Source organism: Mesoplodon densirostris, chromosome 7 (genome assembly GCF_025265405.1).
Source record: "Mesoplodon densirostris isolate mMesDen1 chromosome 7, mMesDen1 primary haplotype, whole genome shotgun sequence".
NCBI lineage: Eukaryota > Metazoa > Chordata > Mammalia > Artiodactyla > Ziphiidae > Mesoplodon > Mesoplodon densirostris.
The window spans coordinates 60,742,465-60,762,728 of record NC_082667.1 but is presented as its reverse complement, the minus strand read 5'-3'; the positions used below and the strand labels follow the sequence as shown (position 1 = coordinate 60,762,728).

The 20,264-nt window shown below is 44.9% G+C and overlaps 1 protein-coding gene across 1 annotated transcript in view; it reads right to left on the bottom strand.

Annotated features, from left to right (window-relative positions):
• The window catches only part of CLPB (ClpB family mitochondrial disaggregase), a 148,362-nt gene that overhangs the window by 107,819 nt on the left and 20,279 nt on the right, over window positions 1-20,264 (bottom strand). Inside the window, exon 3 of the mRNA XM_060104923.1 lies at window positions 4,590-4,676. Within this exon, the coding sequence (XP_059960906.1) occupies window positions 4,590-4,676 (87 nt within the window). The remainder of the gene's footprint in view (window positions 1-4,589; window positions 4,677-20,264) is intronic.

Here is a 20,264-nt window from a genome sequence, read left to right as displayed (position 1 = left end):
TCTTTATATCTTCTGGATACTATTCTTTTATCAGATGTGTTTTGACAGCTTATTTTTTGAGGAATTAGAATTAATACCATTTTTCTTCCAAACCACTATCCCCTGCATATACATGCTGATGAAGAAAACAGGATAGACTTAAATTTTCAATTTACAAATACCTTAGTGTCATTGGACAAAGGGTCAAGCAGTACTTAGTACCTGTTAAAACTCATGAGACTGTTTTTACCTCCATGATGAGCGCCCAACCACCATTAGGCTTTAAAGAAAGCTACATCTGGAGAAATGGCTGTCCTATAAACAGCTTTTGCCCCCCAGGCTCTGCACCTCCCAAAGCTGTTCTGGTCTGCCAGGCTCTTGGAATGGTCAACAGTCGTCACACTCCATTGCTGGCCATTGTCCACCGGGAAAGGTAGGAGGCTCCCAATCCACCCCTCAGTGAAAGAGCAAACAGTGGGGCCTGTGGCTGCCTGGACATCAAAGTAGAGCAAACAGGCCTGGCAGGCCCTGCCTCTCCGCCTACACATCCTGCAAATGCCATCTGAAGGAGCATCCCTGAGGGGGTCATGACTTTCAGCTTGTCACAGCACACATCAAAGTTTGCACCACACACGAACTGGGTGCCTGGGTTCGAATCAAGTTGCCCAAGAGCGGATACTCAGCCATTGTGTCCAGTTTTAATCCCGTGTTTTCCCAAGTAATTAAGCCTTCTTGCTTATGAACTTGTGACTAAGTAAAGCATCACTGAGAGGTTGTAACATCAAAGTGCCTTCCACCGTCTGTCCATGTTTAGTAAAATTGGATTTCTTTCCCTTCTTAAAGAAAAACTAATTGAATTTAGCTGAAGGCTGGGTATATTTGCACGAGCCAGTAGAGGCTGTGCTAAGTCACAGTGGTCATCCTGGGACCCTGTGGCTTAGCGTTTAGCTGGGCTGGGTCAGAGTGCAACATGGAATGAGGCACCCAGACTCAGGCTAAACAAGTGCCAGTGGCATGAGGCTTATGGAGGGATCACTGTGGAGAAGGGGCCAGCCCCCGCCAACTACTCCTCAAGTCAACACTACACCCAAGCTGTTACTAGGCTGGCAAAAGGATTGTCCTAGCAGAATGTTGGTAAATCTTTGGCAGGAGGGCTACTGAAGACAATGGCCATCACAATGCTCGAGTCCTTGATGTCAGCAGTCCAAGTAAGCTTCTTAAGGCAAAGGCTGTGATGCTTACTTAGTATCTGAATCCCCTTTAGCCTAGCATATCAGCACCTGACACAGTCTAGTTTTTAAAAAAGTCTGCTGGATGCATAACATGATAACATAAAGGTATGTCAGCACAAAGTTCCTCTCTCCTGAAGAACCAAAACTCTCTGTATCCCTTTTTTGCCCTGCTTGTCAGGAAACTTCAAATTAAATTCATACTCGATTCCACTAATTACCTGATTTACAGTGAGTACAGCCTGGTCCCATTTATGTAAAATTAGACACATAGATATAGATATAGGTATAGATATAGTGATCAGTCTCTAGGTAGAGGGGATTCAGTTGACGGCTACTTTCTTCTCCATATTTTCTTTACAAAAACAATAAACCTAATTTTGGAGAAGAAAATCTCTAGTTCAATCCTGATAGAATTATCTTTCCTTTTACCAATATGATTTCTGATCTTGATCCAGTTTTAACTCTCCTGTGTACATTTATATTTGTATTTTGATTTAAGTCACCTTAAACCCTTTTTGTAAATAAAAGGAGGGAATAAATTATAAATAAGTTCCCATGCATATTTTTAACATTTTGTTTTATAACACTATTTTCTGTTCAAAATTAAACAAAATAGCATTCTCTTTACTATTCAAAATAAAATAAAATAATAAATACATATATAAATAAAGGTTCACAAGAAGATAATCTCCTTAAGTACAGAGACTACTGTGTTCATATCCCCAAGGACTTAACACATTAAGCAGCCAGGCACTAAAGGCAGTTGAGGGTGAAATGACTGGGCTTCTCTCAGGATATCACCTTTGAGCTTGTGGGCTGCCAACATTCTAAAGGAGGAGAAGGTTCTCTACTTTCAGCCTTGAATCACGGGGTGCTGTCCCTCTACTCGCCCTTGATCCAAACCCATTTCAAAGGTGGTGGCATTTCAGGCCTGGCCAGTATGATTCCAGAAGGGTTTGGTGACTGATGAGATGAGAATCAGCACATTTCTAATACAGAAAAACTTACTGGCAGATTGTGCTGGGATGGACACGATAATCCTTCAAGACCACTCCCATAGCACCTTACCAATGAGGCCTACCCACCCTGAGCAGTGTACTCCTGGCATTCACTTTTACCAGATTCTACTTTTCCTTTTTTTCCATTAGCACTTCTTATCTTCTAATATATAGTTTACTTACGCATTGTATTTATTGTTTATTGTCTGTCCCTGCCTCTCTCTACCCAGGGACCACCACTTGTACAGAAATAAGCTCTTTGAGGACAGGGATATTTGTCTGTCAAGAACAGTGCCTGGCAAACAGTAGGTGCCAAACAAGTTTTGTGATATGAATAAATAAATCCAACCTGAGACTATGCTATTTTCTATAAAAATCTGTCCTCACTGGGTATCGGAAGGAAGAGGAGGGCACAAAATAGAAGCTTAAAACACCAGTAATTAGTCCTAGGAACCGAGTAAATACAAGCCAACACTCTCACTTTGCTCAATGAGCATCACTGATTTGCTAATGGCCCTGGATAAAGACAGAGCAATCAGTTAAACCAACAACTCATTAGATTCAGAGAGAAGTGTCCTCAAAGCACATCTACTAGCTATGTGCTCACTGATTGGCAGTACTCTTAAGTACAGTGTTAATTCCTATTCTGTCTCAACGCTGATAAAACCAAACATAGAAGTGCACATACCCCCTCCCTTTTCTCCACCACTGGTTACCTCTTGCAGATGGAGATACCTGCAAGCTGGGAACGACTGGTGGGTGGGGGTGGAGGCAGGGAAGGGGGGTTATAAGTGGTAGAATAAGCACATGTGTGTTTGCGTGTAGAGAGGTCTAATGCGAGCAGCAGAGAATAACATCTCACCATTTGTAACCTGTAGCACATACCTTATCTCATTTGATTCTCACAAGAATATAGTAAGAATCTATCTGCTCTGCGGTGAGATTCAGTCCCCTCACCCCCTCTGCTTTGATAATATCCTGTCCACACTGCTCTGATATCATTGATTACACTATATTCTGTTTCTCTACCTGCCTGTCTTGTCCACATTAGACCATGAGCTCCCAAGGCCTCTGATTCCCCAGTGATTAACATAGAGCCTGGTTCAGAGTAGATATCTACCAAATGTTTGTAGAAATAGTTGATTTCAGGTGAAGAAACAAGGTGCTCATAGAATTTTGAAATTCAACTAAGGGTCAGAGCCAGGACTGGATTCCAGGCTCTCAACTGTAGAACCTATTTACATTAATTTTTCTTTTAAAGACTATGTGCTTAGAGCTAAAGAGGCAAATAAGGAGAAAGAGTGCTGAGATCAAGTTCACAACAGAGCAGCAGAGAAGAGAGAACTCTCTCAGCACAGCTAAGTCTCTCAGCCAGTCTGAGGCAGTGCCACCCCGACATTATAAAATACCTGTTTGGTCGATTTCCACCACATTTATGACCCTTCCAAAGGTGGCCAGTACTGGCAGATAAAATCCTTAAAGATCTGCTTGAAGGGAAAATGAAAATTTGCACCTCCCACTATCAATGTCAGTGGCTGTTACTAAAGTACCCAGTCTGCCTTCTTTGAAAGCATCTCTTTTTGCTCCTTTTCAATAAATTCTTTTGCATAATCACAGCTAGAGACTGCAATGTGATGGCAGCATCCAGCCCAAGCCGGGGATCTGGCAGTGGGAGGCAGCAGTGAGGTACAGTAAAACACACAAACTCTGCAGGCAGTCAGACCAGGTTCTAAATTCTATCTGTGTGACCTCAGACAAATCACTTTACCTCTTTGGGCTTCAGTTTTCTCAGCTGCAAAATGAAAAATAATAATATCTATCTGGTGGGTGGTTGTAAGAAGTAGAGATAACTCTATACAAAGTAGACTGTTTCAATCTTTACACAACAGCTGCATGCTGGAGGAATGGGGAAGCATATAGGAAAACAGCAGGGCCTCCAATGAGAGGGAAGGAACGCCCCCACCTTCCCTAGTTTATACCAGAACTTCCAAAGGAACAGCCTAGTGGAGCCCTTGCTGGGGACAGTGACTGAAGACTGCTCAACATGGATAATGATAACGTAATCATGATGATAACTTGCACATGTACACTTAACCACTTACAACAGGCTTTCAAACATTTTGTTGCTTCAATAAAGCAAATGACTCGCCTAAGGTCACAAAGTCAATGAATGATGGAGCTGCGATCCAGAGCTACATCTTCCCTCTCCACATCTCCTATACTTTCCATTGCACCAGGTGTAGACCAGTTCCTTAGGCTGAGTCCATTTCCCTGCCTTTCAAGAAGACAGCAGGGGGACAGGCAAGGGTGGGAGAGGGTTCAGGATCGTGGTCTGCAGAGCTCTGGCAAAGGGAGCCCCATGTGGAAGGAGATCTCTCACCTGTCGTTTCGGTTGATGGCTGCCACCATGAGTGCTGTCCAGCCAAGTCTGTGCCTTGCATTGACATCAGCACCTTCCGACAACAGCCTAGAAAGAGACAGAAATATTTTCAGTGTATGGCTTATCATGGACATAAGAGTGGAAGAAATGAAAAATCAATAAACACGGAGGCCAGATGAATTTGGAAATAGTTATAAGGCTTTGAGAACTAAATACCCATCCCAGCTCCTCTGGCCACTCTCCCTTGACCCCAGGCTTCTCCTACCTCTCTCCCTCTTCCCTTAAATGAGTTTGCCTCTACTGTCATCCTCCCAGCCTACTGAGGAAAGAATGTGCCTTCCCCCCTGTCCAGAATGCTCTCTCCCTGCCTCTCTGCCTATTCTAAACCTACTTTCATATAATGGGATACAACCCTGGCTTGAGGACTCTCTCCCAAGTAGGCTTTCCTGACTCATCCAGTCCACACTCTCCTCCTTCCTTAGAATTCCCCCATGCTTAGCACCAAATGCCCAATGACACTTCTCATCTATGTAGCTCCTGGTTTACAGAAGAATCCTACTTCTCAAGTTTATTCGTATGGTCGCTGTTTGGAAATTGGAACTCTGAATGCAAGGGAAGATGGAAAGAATGTTAGAAATGCTAGATTAGGTTTCTAGAAAAGTCCATATGAGCCTATTTGACTCTATATGCCAGTGCCTAGCACACAGTAGGAGCTCAGCAGCTGTTAACACAAGTTTTTAAGTATACCACTAAAAGCCTGAATTCTGGGTCCTAGTAGCAGGGGGTCCTATAATGTGGGGGTGGATAGAGAGAAGGAGAATGAAGAGAACCAACTCTTACTGAGCACCTCCTACAAGCAGGAACTGCCTCAGAACTTTACATACATGCTCTCATTCACTCTTCACACAAGCTTAAGGGGCTGGTATTAATGTCCTCTTTTCATGGATGACATAATAAGTTCAGTGAGGTGAAATGACTCGCTGAAGGTCACAAAGCTAGTTAAGGGTCAGTACAGTGACTGGAACCCAAGTCGATAATGGCTCTGCAGCCTGAATCCTTCTCACCTCACCAACCTTCCTCTACACTGAACCTGACTCCATGTAACATGGAAGAGAAAAGACTAAATGGACTCCAGCAAATCAGCATGACATGTGCTTGGTCCTGTGCTGAATTCTGGGATGGGGGTGTGGAGAAGACATGGGGTTTCCCCTAAGGAATTTAGTTGTGGAGGGAGGACTCAGGATAGCAGGAAACCAAAGGCTGTCGTGTGTGGTTTCCCACCATAAGTGCTGTAGGAGGCCAGGAAACAGGGAGACCAAAAGTCAAGAGTGTTTCACCAACAAGGCAGGAGATGCTTATGAGGAATGGGCATTAGGGGGAACTGGGAAGCTGTCTACACTTCAGTGCGTTCTAGACGAAAGGGCACTGGCAGAGAGTCCAGAGGCTTGGGGTTGAGTCCTAGCATCATTCTTATGCCATAATCTGTAGTAAATGCCTCTCTGGACCAAGCCAAGTCTAACCTCTGTGCTGCCGAAGTAAGCAGGTGATAAAGGCTTGGGAGGATGAAGAGACACATCATGTACTCATTTGTTCACTCAGCCTGTGCTGATGCAGGGAATGAGACAGGCACTGTCAAAGCCTGAGGGGAAGACAGACCAGCAAGCACGTCACTACACATCAGACGAGTGCTAGGAAGGGGGCCTCAAGTTGCAAATGTACAACCAGGGAACCTAACCTAGCCTTAATGACCCAGAAGGCCTCTCAGAGGAAGTGATGATAGAGAGTTAGCCAGACAAAAGGGGGCAAGGGAGGGAAGGAGTGTTCCAGGCAGAGGTAAAGCCTCTCATCAGAGTAGAAGGCAGCATGGGGTATATGAGGCCCTGAAAGAGGTCTGGCACGACTCAGGCACGAAGTGCGAGGGGAAAGTGTTGAGAGAGGAGGTTGGGAAACCCTCCTCTCTCACCTCTAGTTTGAAAGGTTTCTTCTGGTCAAAGTCCTGGGCCTCTTCCTCTTACCACATGCACTGTTAAGCATCCTTTATGCAGAAACAACTGTCCATAGCCAAAGGTGTTAAAGAGGCTAAGAACCCTGGGGATAATTTTCTGAGACAGAAATCTCTCTTTGCACAAAACCTTCCCTTGTTTAGCAGGCCAAGTGGTGCTGTGGAGAGCGCAAGATTCTGAGAACTGAGAGACTGGAGTCTGATTTTAACTGTGATTCTGGTTGGATGGCTTCACCTCTCTGGCCCTCAGTCTATAAGACTAGAAAATCAGGAAGGGCTGATGAGAGGTTTCTGAGGGAAAAGACTTGAACTATGCCTTGAAGAACAGGAACAATTTAGAGAAGAGGGAGGAAGTGCATGCCAGTCAAGACAAAAGACACAAGATACTATTCAGAAGCAGGGAAGGGATGAGAAAGTATACTCAGACCATCAGGTAGATCCATCTGTGACAGCAGCACAGAAACAGGCAGCTGCCAAGGTAGGCAGGGCCTACCACAGAGCCTCAAAAGCTGAGCTAGGAGGCCAAGGCAGTGGGCATAAACCTTTTTTAAGCCATGGATTCCTCTGAGGATAAATCATCAAAGCTGATGATTCTTTCCAGAAAAGTGCACAGGCACACACACACTCAAAAGAAAAAAATCTTTCTTTACATACAATGCCCAGGGGTTCATAGGTCTCCATGAAATCAATAGTGGACCCTAGGTTAAAAACCCAATCTAAAGGGTTGACAAATGCCTGGCATGTGTGTGCTATGGTCCTGCCCTCCTGTATCTCAGTCAGAAATCATGAATCTCTCTCAGCAGCTCTTTCCTATGGAGCCTTTGAAAGAGCCTCAGAATCCTTCTCAACAGTGGTTCCAATCAGCTACCATCAATAAGAAGAAACCTATTTGCCATTCCTTAGTCTCTCACCATAGGCAAGTGGGGTTGTCATTGAAGGTTTTGGGCAAAAGAAATTATAGAATTAACCTAATAGCTTAAGCAGGCTGAATTTGAAAGGAGACAGAATAGAAAATGGGGACAAGGAGACCAATTTGGAGGTTTCTGTAACACAGACCAAGGGAGATGAGCTAGGGCAGGGAAATGAGAAAATGCACGTGAACAGAAGAAACTCAGTGCAGCCAGAACCCTTTATGCCTTTAGTGGGTCAGTGACCTGTGTTCCCCTGCCTGGGCCCTGAGAATTCTAGAAGCAGCACTCCTCTGGAGGTAGTGCTGAAGAAAGAAGATTGAGATGCCTCCTCTTCCTGCCCTTTAAAGGCTGAGTGTAGTGTAATAAAAAGAAAAAGATGAATAAAAGCCTCTGGAGCAAGTCAGACGTGGATTCAAATTCTGGTTCAGCTAGATAATGCTGAGCAAATCAATTCTGAGTCTCAGTTTTCTCACCTATCAAATAGGGACAGTAATCTCTAATTTGCAGGGATCCCAGCCCAGTACCTGGCATATAGCAAGTATTCGGTACAGAGTGATTTTTGCCTGCCATGCTACCCTGTTTCTATCTCTTTGAAGGAACAAAGCGATCTGGCCTCAAGTTGGTAGTGGCAGGTTGGCAAGCACCCTGGGATTCTAACACAGGGTCACATGGGATGACCTGGGTAGTTCAGCCAGGCTGGCTTCACACACTCTTTTGTTCATTTATTCAACAAACATGCACACACTCACTCTGTGCCTGGCCGCATACTGGCTACTGAGGAGGAGACAAGACTGAAGTTCTTGCTTTCCAGGACCTAAGCCAAGCAGGTTTTCTCTCTCTCTCTCTCTCTCTCTCTCTCTCTCTCTCTCTATATATATATATATATATATATATATATATATAAAATGTGCATGGGTGTATTACGTTTTCCACAAATTGCATTTTAAAAATATTTATTTATTTTTCTATCTATCTATCTATCTATCTATCTATCTATCTATCTATCTATCTATTTATTTATGGCTGTGTTGGGTCTTCACTGCTGCGCGCAGGCTTTCTCTAGTTGCAGCGAGCAAGGGCTACTGTCGGTTGCAGTGCATGGGCTTCTCATTCAGTGGCTTCTCTTGTTGCAGAGCACGGGCTCTAGGTGTGTGGGCTCAGTAGTTGTGGCTCGCGGGCTCTAGAGCACAGGCTCAGTAGTTGTGGTGCACGGGCTTAGTTGCTCCGCAGCATGTGGGATCTTCCCGGACTAGGGATTGAACACCTGTCCCCTGCATTGGCAGGTGGATTCTTAACCACTGCGCCACCAGGGAAGTCCATAATTGCATTTTAAGATATGTTCATACTGATAATTCATACAATAATTCCATTTTTAAGTTGCTAGTTAATGCTCTATGGCACATCCACCAGATTTTCCCTCTCTGCTCTCCCAGGGATACCCACCCAGCTAACCTCCATCTCTCAGCCACCAAAAGCAATGCTCAAAGAACATCCTCTTACATATACCCTTTTGGACCTGTGAGTATTTTCCCAGGGCATGTACTCAGAGTGCAATCCCTGGGTTACAGTGTTTATATCACTTGATTTAACTAAATAGTACCAGGGTCCTACAGGACAACTGCTCCAACTACCCTCCCACCAGCAGGACAGGGGTGTTCCTGTGTACCACGGACACTTGGCAGTAGCCAACTTCCTAATCACTACAAGTTCAATAGGTGTAAAGGGATCTCACATTGTTGTTTTAATTTGCATGTCTCTGATTACCAATAATTTTGAGCTACTTATTATATGCACATTAGCATGTTGAGGTTTCCTTTTCTGTACACTGCAGGGTTTTCTTTTAAGAGGAGGAACTGCTGGGAGAGAAGGCTTCTCCAAACTTGCTATCCTTTCAATGAACAGTGTAGAAGGAGCACAGGGCAGAAGCAAGAGACCTGCGTTCTAGTTCCAGTTCTGCCACCTCCTACTCTGACATCCCACAGAAGGTATATTATCTCTCTGAGATTTAGTCTCTTTATAGGTCCACTAGGGTTTTAAGAGGTGACACTGAAATCTGAAGGAAAGGGCTCTGCAAACCTGAAGAGATCATTCCTAGGAGGCAAATCTTAGTGTTTTTTGGTGAGACACCAGCTTTTAAGCCCTGCCCAGCATACCGGCTATCATTCTTTGCAGCCTCCTGGGGCTGAGGTGTAAAGGAGAAAGCAATGGCCCTGGAGTCCAAAGGCTGGAGTTCAGATTCTGGCTCTGTCACTTATTAGCTGTGACATGGGGGCTATTAATCCCTATTGTGCAAGGTAGTTGTAAGGATTAAAAGAGACACCACATGGCAGAATTCCATAAGGAGTGGTGGCACCTAGTAAATCAAGGAAGGACCAGAACAAACAAAAACCTCAGTGACCCCAACTCCAAACAACTTTTCCTCTTTCAGAGCTGGGTGGGCCTCTCCCCCACTTCCCCTCTGTGTGCAGAGCAGTCCCAAAAGTTAGGATTTCACAAACCCAGGTCTCCTCCATTTCATTTTGTTGCTTTGCAAGTGAATGCCCAGCGGGCAGTCATTTCAAAGTCCTGGGCCAGCTGGGCGGGTGGATGCCTGCTGAGAGCAGCTGAAAGGGCCTCTGAGGCCTGAGAAAGCCACCCTTGCTCTCCCCTGTGATTTTCACCACCGGACAAAATGTGGCAAGTGAATTAATCTCTTTTAAAAAGAGCAATGCTTGTGACAGAGCATGGTGTCTCCGAAAAGGTTAGGATTCTATCATCCCTGAGATGATGAGTGAAAGGCTTAATGCAGATTGCCACTCAGGGCAGAGCTGCCTGTGGCCAGGGGCTGAGAAGTGAGGGTGGGCAATGCAGGCCTTTCTGGGCTCACTCCAGACTTGTGGAAGCCCCTTCCCTAATGAACTAGGTCTCCTGCTTGGCAGGGCAGTGGTGGGTGACACCAAACCCAGGGTAGATGATGGAGAGGAGACCGCACCAGCAGTCCAGAGTTGAATCCCAGCTCATGTACAACTCTCAGGCAGTAGAGAGGGGCAGGAAAATAAGCGAGAGGGACCTTGGTTCAAATGCAGGCTCTGGCACTTACTGGGTGGGTAGTCATGGATGAACCAGTGACTCAACCTCTCTCAATTTCACTTGGTCTCCTCACCTGAGTAACAGCTCCTGCTCTCGGAGCCTGTTCCAAAACTGTTAAAAAAAGGCAGAGGACTCCACCAGCCCTATTCCATATGTCATTTAGGGGCACCATGAAGAAACAACGAGACAAAATATATAAAAGCACTTGGTATGCAATAAAAGTGCTATACAAATGGAAGAGCCTATTTCATTACTATCATCATTTTCCAATGAGTGTCTACCCCATTTTAAGGAAGCAACAGAGCAAACTAGGATGATATGTCCAAGGTGTACACAGAACTTGGAATATAAGTGCTCCAAATTTTCTGTGGATTGATAAATGGATGGTCTCAAACCCACAGGCAAGGGCAGTGGGTAGAATAAGGGTTCTCCAGCCCAAGAGCTGAAGATTTCCACATGAGAGTAACTAATCAAGGGAAGAAAAGCTGCTCCCATCTATCAGGGACCCAGGAGAGTCCTGAAGGCTACGGACCAAACAGGCAGCAGTGGTTACCTCTTTTGGGGAAGCGGGGGTAAGGGATTCAAACTTTCACTTCCGGCTATGAACTCTTCTGTATTGTTTGAAGTTCTGTTGCTGTTTTTTTGTAACAATAAGCATACTATTACTCTTAAAAAAAAATTTCTTAGGAAAAGAAAAACTTTGGACCTAGAGCTTGTCATACTGAGTGAGGTCAGTCAGACAGAGAAAGACAAATATCATATGATATCGCTTATATGTGGAATCTAAAAAAAGGTACAAATGAACCAACTGACAAAACAGAAACTGAGTCACAGATGTATAAAACAACTTACGGTTACCAAGGGGGAAAGGCAGTGGTGGGGGGTGCAGGGGAGGGATAAACTGGGAGAGTGGGCTTGACAGAGACATACTACTACATATGAAAGAGACAACTAATAAGCACCCACTGCATAGCACAGGGAACTCTACTCAATACTCTGTAATGACCTATATGGGAATAGAATCTTAAAAAGGGTGGATATATGTATACATATAACTGATTCACTTTGCTGTACAGCAGAAACTAACACACTGTAAATCCAATATACTCCAATAAAAAAATTAATAAAAAAAAAACCGAAAAAGAAAAACGTACCCTTTCTTCCTCCCAGAAGCCTTCGCTAAGATAGCCTTGGTGCAGCCATGATGCCCTGTGCTAGCTTGTGTCAACAGCTGTCATACAGTTGCCTTGTCCTACTCTCCCAGTAGTCAGCATGGCCCCCTAGAAATGAGGACATGTCTTGTTTCTTGACTCCTGATGCTGGCACAGCGGCCCACACCAGAGGGCTCGGGGTTGAACAAATGAATGCCTGTAGCACTTCCCTACACAAATCTCTCACCTATACTCATGTGCCTGTCTTCTTCCAAGAACTTAGGCTCTTGTGTATATGTGGAAGATGTGGGTGAGGAAAATGTCCTCGCTCTCAGGGCTGAGGACGCTTAGACACAGGCCTGGGGCTGGAGGCCATGTGTTCCAGTCATGGCTCTCTCAGTAACTAGCTGTGTGACCTGGACAAATCTGTCTCTCTGGGCCTCACTTTTCTCTGCAGTAAAATAAGGGAACTGAATTAAATGATTTTTCAAGTCCCTGCCAGTTCTAAAATCTTAGGATTCTAAATATGTACAGCATCAAAACAGAAGTGAACTCCTAGCAGACACGGGCACCAGCATGACTTCCAAAGAAAAGACAACTCCTCAGGCTTGCTGTTTATAGGAGGGAGGGAGTCCCAGACAGGGATACAGGACAGTTTTGTGTTATTATGGCTAACAGCTCTTCCACTCAGGGGAGGGAGGTACCACTGGTTTTTCTTCCTTCTTCTTTATGACCAATCAATATAAAGCGGCCACTGAACTTCAATCGTGCATTGTTCCAACTGATTTCCGGACCCTTCACATGAACTGCCCTCAGCTGCAGCCGGGGAGGGGGCTGAAGGGTGGGAGCCCTGTCCCACCTGCATCAGAGGCCTGGAAGCAGTGAGCCATGCAGACTCAATCATAATTGCTATCTGGGCAACAGGGCCCTGGCTGGAGCCTCCCAGAAGGTCCTGTTTACAGTAATAACAGCACCAGGCCCTGCTGTCTGAGCAGAGGCAAGGCGCCTGGGGCTAGAATCCACACACAGCCTCCATCTGTGCCTTATCTACCCGGTGGGTCTGGGCTGGGAAGGGTGGGGCAAGGGAGGAAATGCTGCTCTCAGACCCCAGCCTCGGCCAGCTGACTTCAGGCAGGTCCAGGTGCTCCAACTCCACAGACATGAGGCCTCTCTGGCATCTTTTGCTTTCACTGCTTGGACTGAGTACTCTCATTCAAGGGCCGGCTCAGGGCCCTGCCCCTAGGAATCTCTCCAGATGCTCTCATTCCCGGTGAGGTAGCCCATCCCGCGCGGCCATATCTGGACTACTCCAAAGGGCAGTGGGTGGGCAGTGAGGGAGGAGGACTGGCACTTAGGCAGCACCAACAACAAATGAGGTGTGCTGTGTAATGTGCCTGCATGCTTCATAACCAGTTACCTCCTATCGTATAAAGTTTTAAAATTTCCAGATGTAAAGAGGGACCCACTGAGATCAATCTGTCCAAACCTTCCTTTTATACATACAGATATGGAGGCTCAGAAAGCACCAGCCTTGGAACAGACTGATGCGGATATAAGCCTGCACCTGTCTCTTCCAGGCTGTGTGACTTTGGGCAGGTCATGTTTACCTCTCTGAACCTCAGCCATCCTACTTTATCATTTATCAGTCTGCTAGACCTACCTAACAAGGGTGCTGAGATGACCAAAGGAAATAATGTATGCATAAGCACTTCCAAGTGTTAGCTATCATCATTACCATTGTTTTATGTGTTCAAAAGCATACAGCGGAGGGGACTTCCCTGGTGGCACGGTGGTTAAGAATCTGCCTGCCAATGCCGGGGACACGGGTTCAAGCCCTGGTCTGGGAAGATCCCACACGCCACGGAGCAACTAAGCCTGTGTGCCACAACTACTGAGCCTGCACTCTAGAGCCTGCAAGCCACAACTACTGAGCCTGAGTGCCACAACTACTGAAGCCCGCATGCCTAGAGCCCGTGCTCCGCAACAAGAGAAGCCACCGCAATGAGAAGCCTGCACACCACAACGAAGAGTAGCGCCTGCTCGCTGCAACTAGAGAAAGCCTGCACCGCAGCAACGAAGATCCAACACAGCAAAAAATAAATAAATAAATTATTATTAAAAAAAAAAAGGCATACAGCAGAGGAGCTGTATCAGAACTTTACTGAATACTGCTGGATTAAACAGAATAAAAGCCAAAGATGGGACCATTCTTTGTCCCATCTTTCTTACAGTTTCTAGGAGGAACTTGGCACACATTAAAGTGCATAGATTATTATTATTTTTAACATTTTATTTTGAAATGATTTCAAACTTACAGAGCAGTTAAAAAACAGCACACACACACAAAACTCACGTATATCCTTTACTCGGATTCTCATTACATTTTGCCTCATGTGCCTTACCACTCCTTTTCTTTCTCTGTTTTTTCCTAGACCATGTGAGAGTTAGTTTCAGACATTATACCCCTTTATTCCCAAATACTTCAGCACGTATTTCCTAGTATAAGGACACTCTCTTACATAACCACTAACCAATAATGGTTGAATTCAGAACACTTAACATTGATAAAATATTTTTATCTAATATATATCCCATACTCAAATTTCTTCAATTATCCAAATAATATCCTTTATAGCAATCCCCTCTCTGCCCCAGATCCAGCTATAATCCAGGATCAAAACTCGAATCAGGGACTTCCCTGGTGGCGCAGTGATTAAGAATCTGCCTGCCAATGCAGGGGACACAGGTTCCATCCCTGGTCTGGGAGGATCCCACATGCCGTGGAGCAACTAAGCCCGTGTGCCACAACTACTGAGCCTGCGCTCTAGAGCCCACAAGCCACCACTACTGAAGCCCACGCTCCACAACTACTGAAGCCCACGCGTCTAGAGCCCGTGCTCCACAATAAGAGAGGCCACCGCAATGAGCAGCCCACGCACCACAACGAAGAGTAGCCCCCACTCACCACAACTAGAGAAAGCCTGCGTGCAGCAATGAAGACCCAATGCAGCCATAAATACATAAATAAATAAATTAAAAAAAAAATGGAATCAAGCATTGCATGTGCCTTCAGTTTCCTTTCATCTAGAACAGTTCCTCAACTTTTCTTTGATATATATTCATAATATAGACATTTTTGCAGAGTCAGGCTAGTTTGTAGATTGTCCTTCAATTTGGGTAACAATTTTTTTGAGGAACCACGTCCTATTATTCAACTATTCATTCCACAAACTTTTCATGAAACTGGTTATTATAGGACTCTGAGCAGGATACTGAGGGCACTTTGATGAATTATGCAGTGTTCTTGTCTTCAAGGTGTTCACTGGATAGCTACACACCTGGCAAACAGCTAAGATACAAGCAAGGCACCGTGTGAGTGTAGGTCAGAGCAAGAGCCACAGGGACGACTTCTTGGAGGCAGAGGCATGAGCCGTGCCACAAAGGATGGGCAGAAGCACAGATTCCCTTAATGAATTCCTGGGATCTTCTATGGGAAACATCTGTACTTCCTCAAGCAGTGTGTGCCATGGCTGGGACTCAATAAAACAGAAAAACCAACAAGGCCAGAAAGGGGAGGGGGCGGTCCAGGGCACTCTCATCTGGGTACCTCACTCTCATCTGGGTACCTCTGGGCTCTAAGCTATGTCCCAGTCAGCAGCTGCCTTGGTGACAAGAAGGCAAAGTCTGTCTAGGCAGTGAAGTGTGGGAAAGGGCCATGAGCGCCACCTACTGTCACCACGGCAGGCCTCTAGGCTGCCACAGAGGGCAGTAGGGCAGTAGGGCAGCTGGGCAGCTGGCTGGTTGATAGGAAGCTTGTCATACTATGACAACGAGACACAGAAGTGGCTCAAATTTCTTAAATTGGGTTGGCACTTGAGCCACTACTGCTAAGCTCCAGAACCCTATGAGATTTTCAGTAAAGAATGGACTGTGCAAAGCCAACCACAGTACCTGGCCCTCTACACGGGGAGGGACAAAATCTGGCTTTCATTAATTCAGGTTTGTCCCAGTAACAAAACTTAAGTAGTCCCTTCTCCAACCAGGCTCTGTGCTGGGCACTGAGGGTACAGATGAATCAGACATGGATCCTGCCCACAAGGAGCTCGCAGTCTGAACTGGGGGTGGGGAAATGGGACAAGTAAGTACACAAATAAGTGCTTAAAGAATCACAGGTGTTCTGAGAGCTGTTTGTACAGGGTCAGTGAGCACACTGCATGCTTGGCTCTTCCGGTCTTGCAAAGCTTTTGAATAGTGGAGTTCAAAAGAGCTCATGTTTCTTGAGCAGCCTACTATGCATCAGGCACTTGACATTTATAATCTCATCTGGTCCTGTGATTAGAGAAAGAGCCTGAGTCATATAGAGAGAGGGTAACTGACTTGCTTAAGATCACATGGTCTGTTAAGTGGCAGCTTGGGACTGGACCCCATGCTCTCTCTACTGAACCACACTGCCTTCCAGGGCACATATCCCATCTTCTTCCCTTTTCTCCCACATTTAGCCTGGGGCCAGCACAAGTATCTGATGGGACTAACCAACTGACAGAAAATGATAAAGAAGGAAAAGTCTTAAGTGAAAAGGAGGTTATCTGAGGGATGGAGATACTCTGATTAGTTCTGCTGTCTAGAACCTTCTCCCTTGGAAGAGACCCTTCTCTTAGACTGAAGATGAGAAAGGCCAGATCCATCCCTTCTTCGTGGTAGTCTCCATACTACTACCACCACTTTCACAGCTGCATGGCAATACAATACTTTAAAGTGGTCTTGGTTAAAACAAGCTTGGCAAACAAATCTAATTGGTAGGTTATAGAAGTACAGGAAGCCCCAACATCACTAATCATTAGAGAAATGCAAATCAAAACTACAATGAGGTATCCCCTCACACCGGTCAGAATGCCCATCATCAAAAAATCTACAAACAATAAATGCTGGAGAGGGTGTGGAGAAGAGGGAACCCTCCTGCACTGTTGGTGGGAATGTAAATTGATATAGCCACTGTGGAGAACAGTATGGAGGTTCCTTACAAAACTAAAAATAGAACTACCATATGATCCAGCAATCCCACTACTGGGCATATACCCTGAGAAAACCATAATTCAAAAAGACACATGCACCCCAATGTTCACTGCTGCACTATTTACAATAGTGAGGACATGGAAGCAACCTAAGTTTCCATTGACAGATGAATAGATAAAGAGCATGTGGCACATATATACAATGGAATATTACTCAGCCATAAAAAGAAACGAAATTGAGTTATTTGCAGTGAGGTGGATGGACCCAGAGACTGTCATACAGAGTGAAGTAAGGCAGAAAGAGAAAAACAAATACCGTATGTTAACACATACATATGGAATCTAAAAAAAAAAAAGGTTCTGAAGAACCTAGGGGAAGGACAGCGATAAAGATGCAGACGTAGAGAATGGACTTGAGGACATGGGGAGGGGGAAGGGTAAGCTGGGACGAAGTGAGAGAGTGGCATGGACATATATACACTACCAAATATAAAATAGATAGCTAGTGGGAAGCAGCTGCATGGCGCAGGGAGATCAGCTCAGTGCTTTGTGACCACCTAGAGGGGTGGGATAGGGAGGGTGGGAGGGAGATGCAAGAGGGAGGAGAAATGGGAATATATGTATATGTATAGCTGATTCACTTTGTTATACAGCAGAAACTAACACACCACTGTAAAGCAATTATACTCCAATAAAGATGTTAAAAAAAAAAAAAAGAAGTACAGGAAGCCCTAGTTTTCTGTAGACTGGGCTGACTGCAAGCTTAACAGACTCTAAGAGTAAAATGCAGCTGCCAAGAAAGCTAATGCAAGCTCAGGCCATGTTAATAGATTCTTAAAATCTCTAAAAAGGGGATCACTGCCCTGCTCCTCTCAATAATGGTCATGCCACACTGGAATTCAGAAGGGGCACCAAAAACTTTGTGGCCACTTCATTAGAAAATGACTAGGATGAGGAGAAGACTTGAAATCACAATTTAGAGAACCAAGGTTTATTTGGCTTGGAGTTTTGTCTCTTAATATTTAAAAGTCTGGAACAGGAAAAGGGAGCTGTGTAGTCCTAGAAGACAGAGCAGGGACCAAAGAGGGAAGCAGTAGAGCACGCTAAGTACATAACAGCAGCCCACCATCTGTCAAGTGCTATGCCAGTTGCTTTCACAATATTACCTCAGAATTCACCACGACATAAAATATAATACTTTTCTAATTACAAAGTGCTTAAGCTTACATTACTCCAACTGCCCAGAATGTCTTTCCACCGAGCTCCTTGTATCCAAATACTACCCATCTCCAGGCCCAGACTAAATGCCCCCTTGTCTATGGAGCCTTAACTTTTCGTATGTACTAATTACAATTCTCTTACCAGACTGAAAGTTCTTTGAAAGGCAAAGGTCATGAGGATACATCTTTATGCTCCTCCTCAATGCCAAATGGGGCATACTGCTCATGATGGGCCTTAAGAATGAATAAATGGCAAAGAAAATGTACAAGTGGCCAAAAAACTTATTAAAAGATGTTATCAAGGAAATGCAAACCAAAACCATGAGATATCACTACACACATACAAAAGATGGCTCTAATAAAAATGACAACGAATGTTCGCAAAGATGTGGAGAAATCAGAACCCTCATATTCTATATTGCTGGTGAGAATGTTAAAATGGTGTAGTTACTTTGGAAAATAGCCTGACAGTTCCTCAAAATGTTAAACATAGAGTTACCATATGACCTGGCAGTTCCACTCCTAGGTATAGATATAAAAACATACGTTCACATGAAACCTGTACACAAATGTTCATAGTAGTGTTATTCATAATAGCCAAAAAGTGAAAACACAAATGTCCATCAACTGATGAATGTATAAATAAAATGTAGTATATCTATACATGGAATATTATTCAGTCATTAAAAGGAACAAAGTACTGATACATGCTACAACAGAGATGAACCCTGAAAACATATTAAGTGAAAGAAGCCAGTGACAGGAGGCCACATATTGTGTGAGTCCATTTATATGAAATACCCATATAGGGAAATCCATGGAGACACAATGTCAATTAGCAGTTGCCAGGGTCCAGGAGATGGGGGAATGGGGAGTGACTGCTAATGGGACTGGGTTTTTTGGGGGGAAATGGTGATGAAAATGTTCTGGAATTAGAGAGCAGCGATGGTTGCATAATCTTACAACTATATTAAAAAAAACCACTGAACTGTATACTTTAAAAGGGTGAATTTTATGATATGCAAATTATATTTCAAAAGGAAAAATAAAATGAATGAGTAAATGTTTGACCAATCAGAGTCTGCTTATCATTCAGGAGGCAGAGTGTGCCTCATACCTAGAGATGCCCAACTGAGGGCTGGATGTTGCCCATCAGAGAACCTAAAGAGGAGACATGAATACTGGAGAGGAAGTGAGGCTGGAGACAAAAGTGCCTTGGGTCCTAACAGACCCATTCGGGGGCTGTACCTGAGTCCCAGTTGGCCCTGGGAAGGATACTGCTCTGCCTGCTGGACTCTGAACCCCTGGGAATTTCAGGGGCCTCCTCCAATTGTTTGTGCTTTACATTCGGTCCCTGCTCACTATCTGCAAAAGCTGGTCAAATACACAGACTTCCCGGGAGGCCTGGGTGCTATCCTCCCAAACAAAAGGGCATTGAGATGGAAGCCTCAGCTCAGCCTCAGAGCGGGATTCTTATGCAGCCTTCCTGGGCCTCCCATCCACATGAATGGAGGATCCTGGAGACCAGTCAGCCTGCCCAGCTGCTGTACCCTCCTGCTGGGTAGACTCTGGAGGATAAACAAGGTTTTATTCAACCAGTCAATCAACTGGCCAGACTCTATCTGTACTGTGTGCTTTCTGAGTGCCCAGTCAGCCTTGTGTGACTAGCTATGGTGAAGGCAGGAGGAGGTGCCATCTACCTGGCTGTGACAGCATGGCCTGGGTGAGGAGACACATGCATGAAGCAACTGAGGAGAAAGACAAGGAGGTGAAAACTAAACATGATACCATTTGGCTCAGACTTTAAGGCTGTGGGAATGTTGATAAGAAAGATCAACATGGGCTGGAACTAGCAGTGAACTGCAGTGAGAAAAGCACATACTTTGCATTCACGTGGGACTCGGTTTAAGTCACAGCTCTACTCCTTACAAGCTGTAGGGTAGTAAGCAGCACTAAATCTGTCTGAGTTTCAAGTGGAAAATGATTATAACGCAATCTGTTTTGCAATACTGCAGCAAAGAATGAAGATAATACATATACAGTATCTGGTACTCTGCCTCACACAGAGTGGGTATCTAATAAATGGCAGCTATTATTATTAGGGAGGGTGAGCTTTCTGGAAAAGGAAGGGCTTGAAGGGGGCAATGAACCATGAACAGGATCTAGATAGGGGTGTGAGGAGAACAGGGGTAGAGCTGGAAGTGCTACAAAGGCTCACAGGTGGGAAGAAGTAAGCTGCGTGTTTAGGGCTAGAGAAGCCAGTTCTGACTGGAATGGGGGTTCTTGGGACAGAGGGGAGCCGGCTTGGCT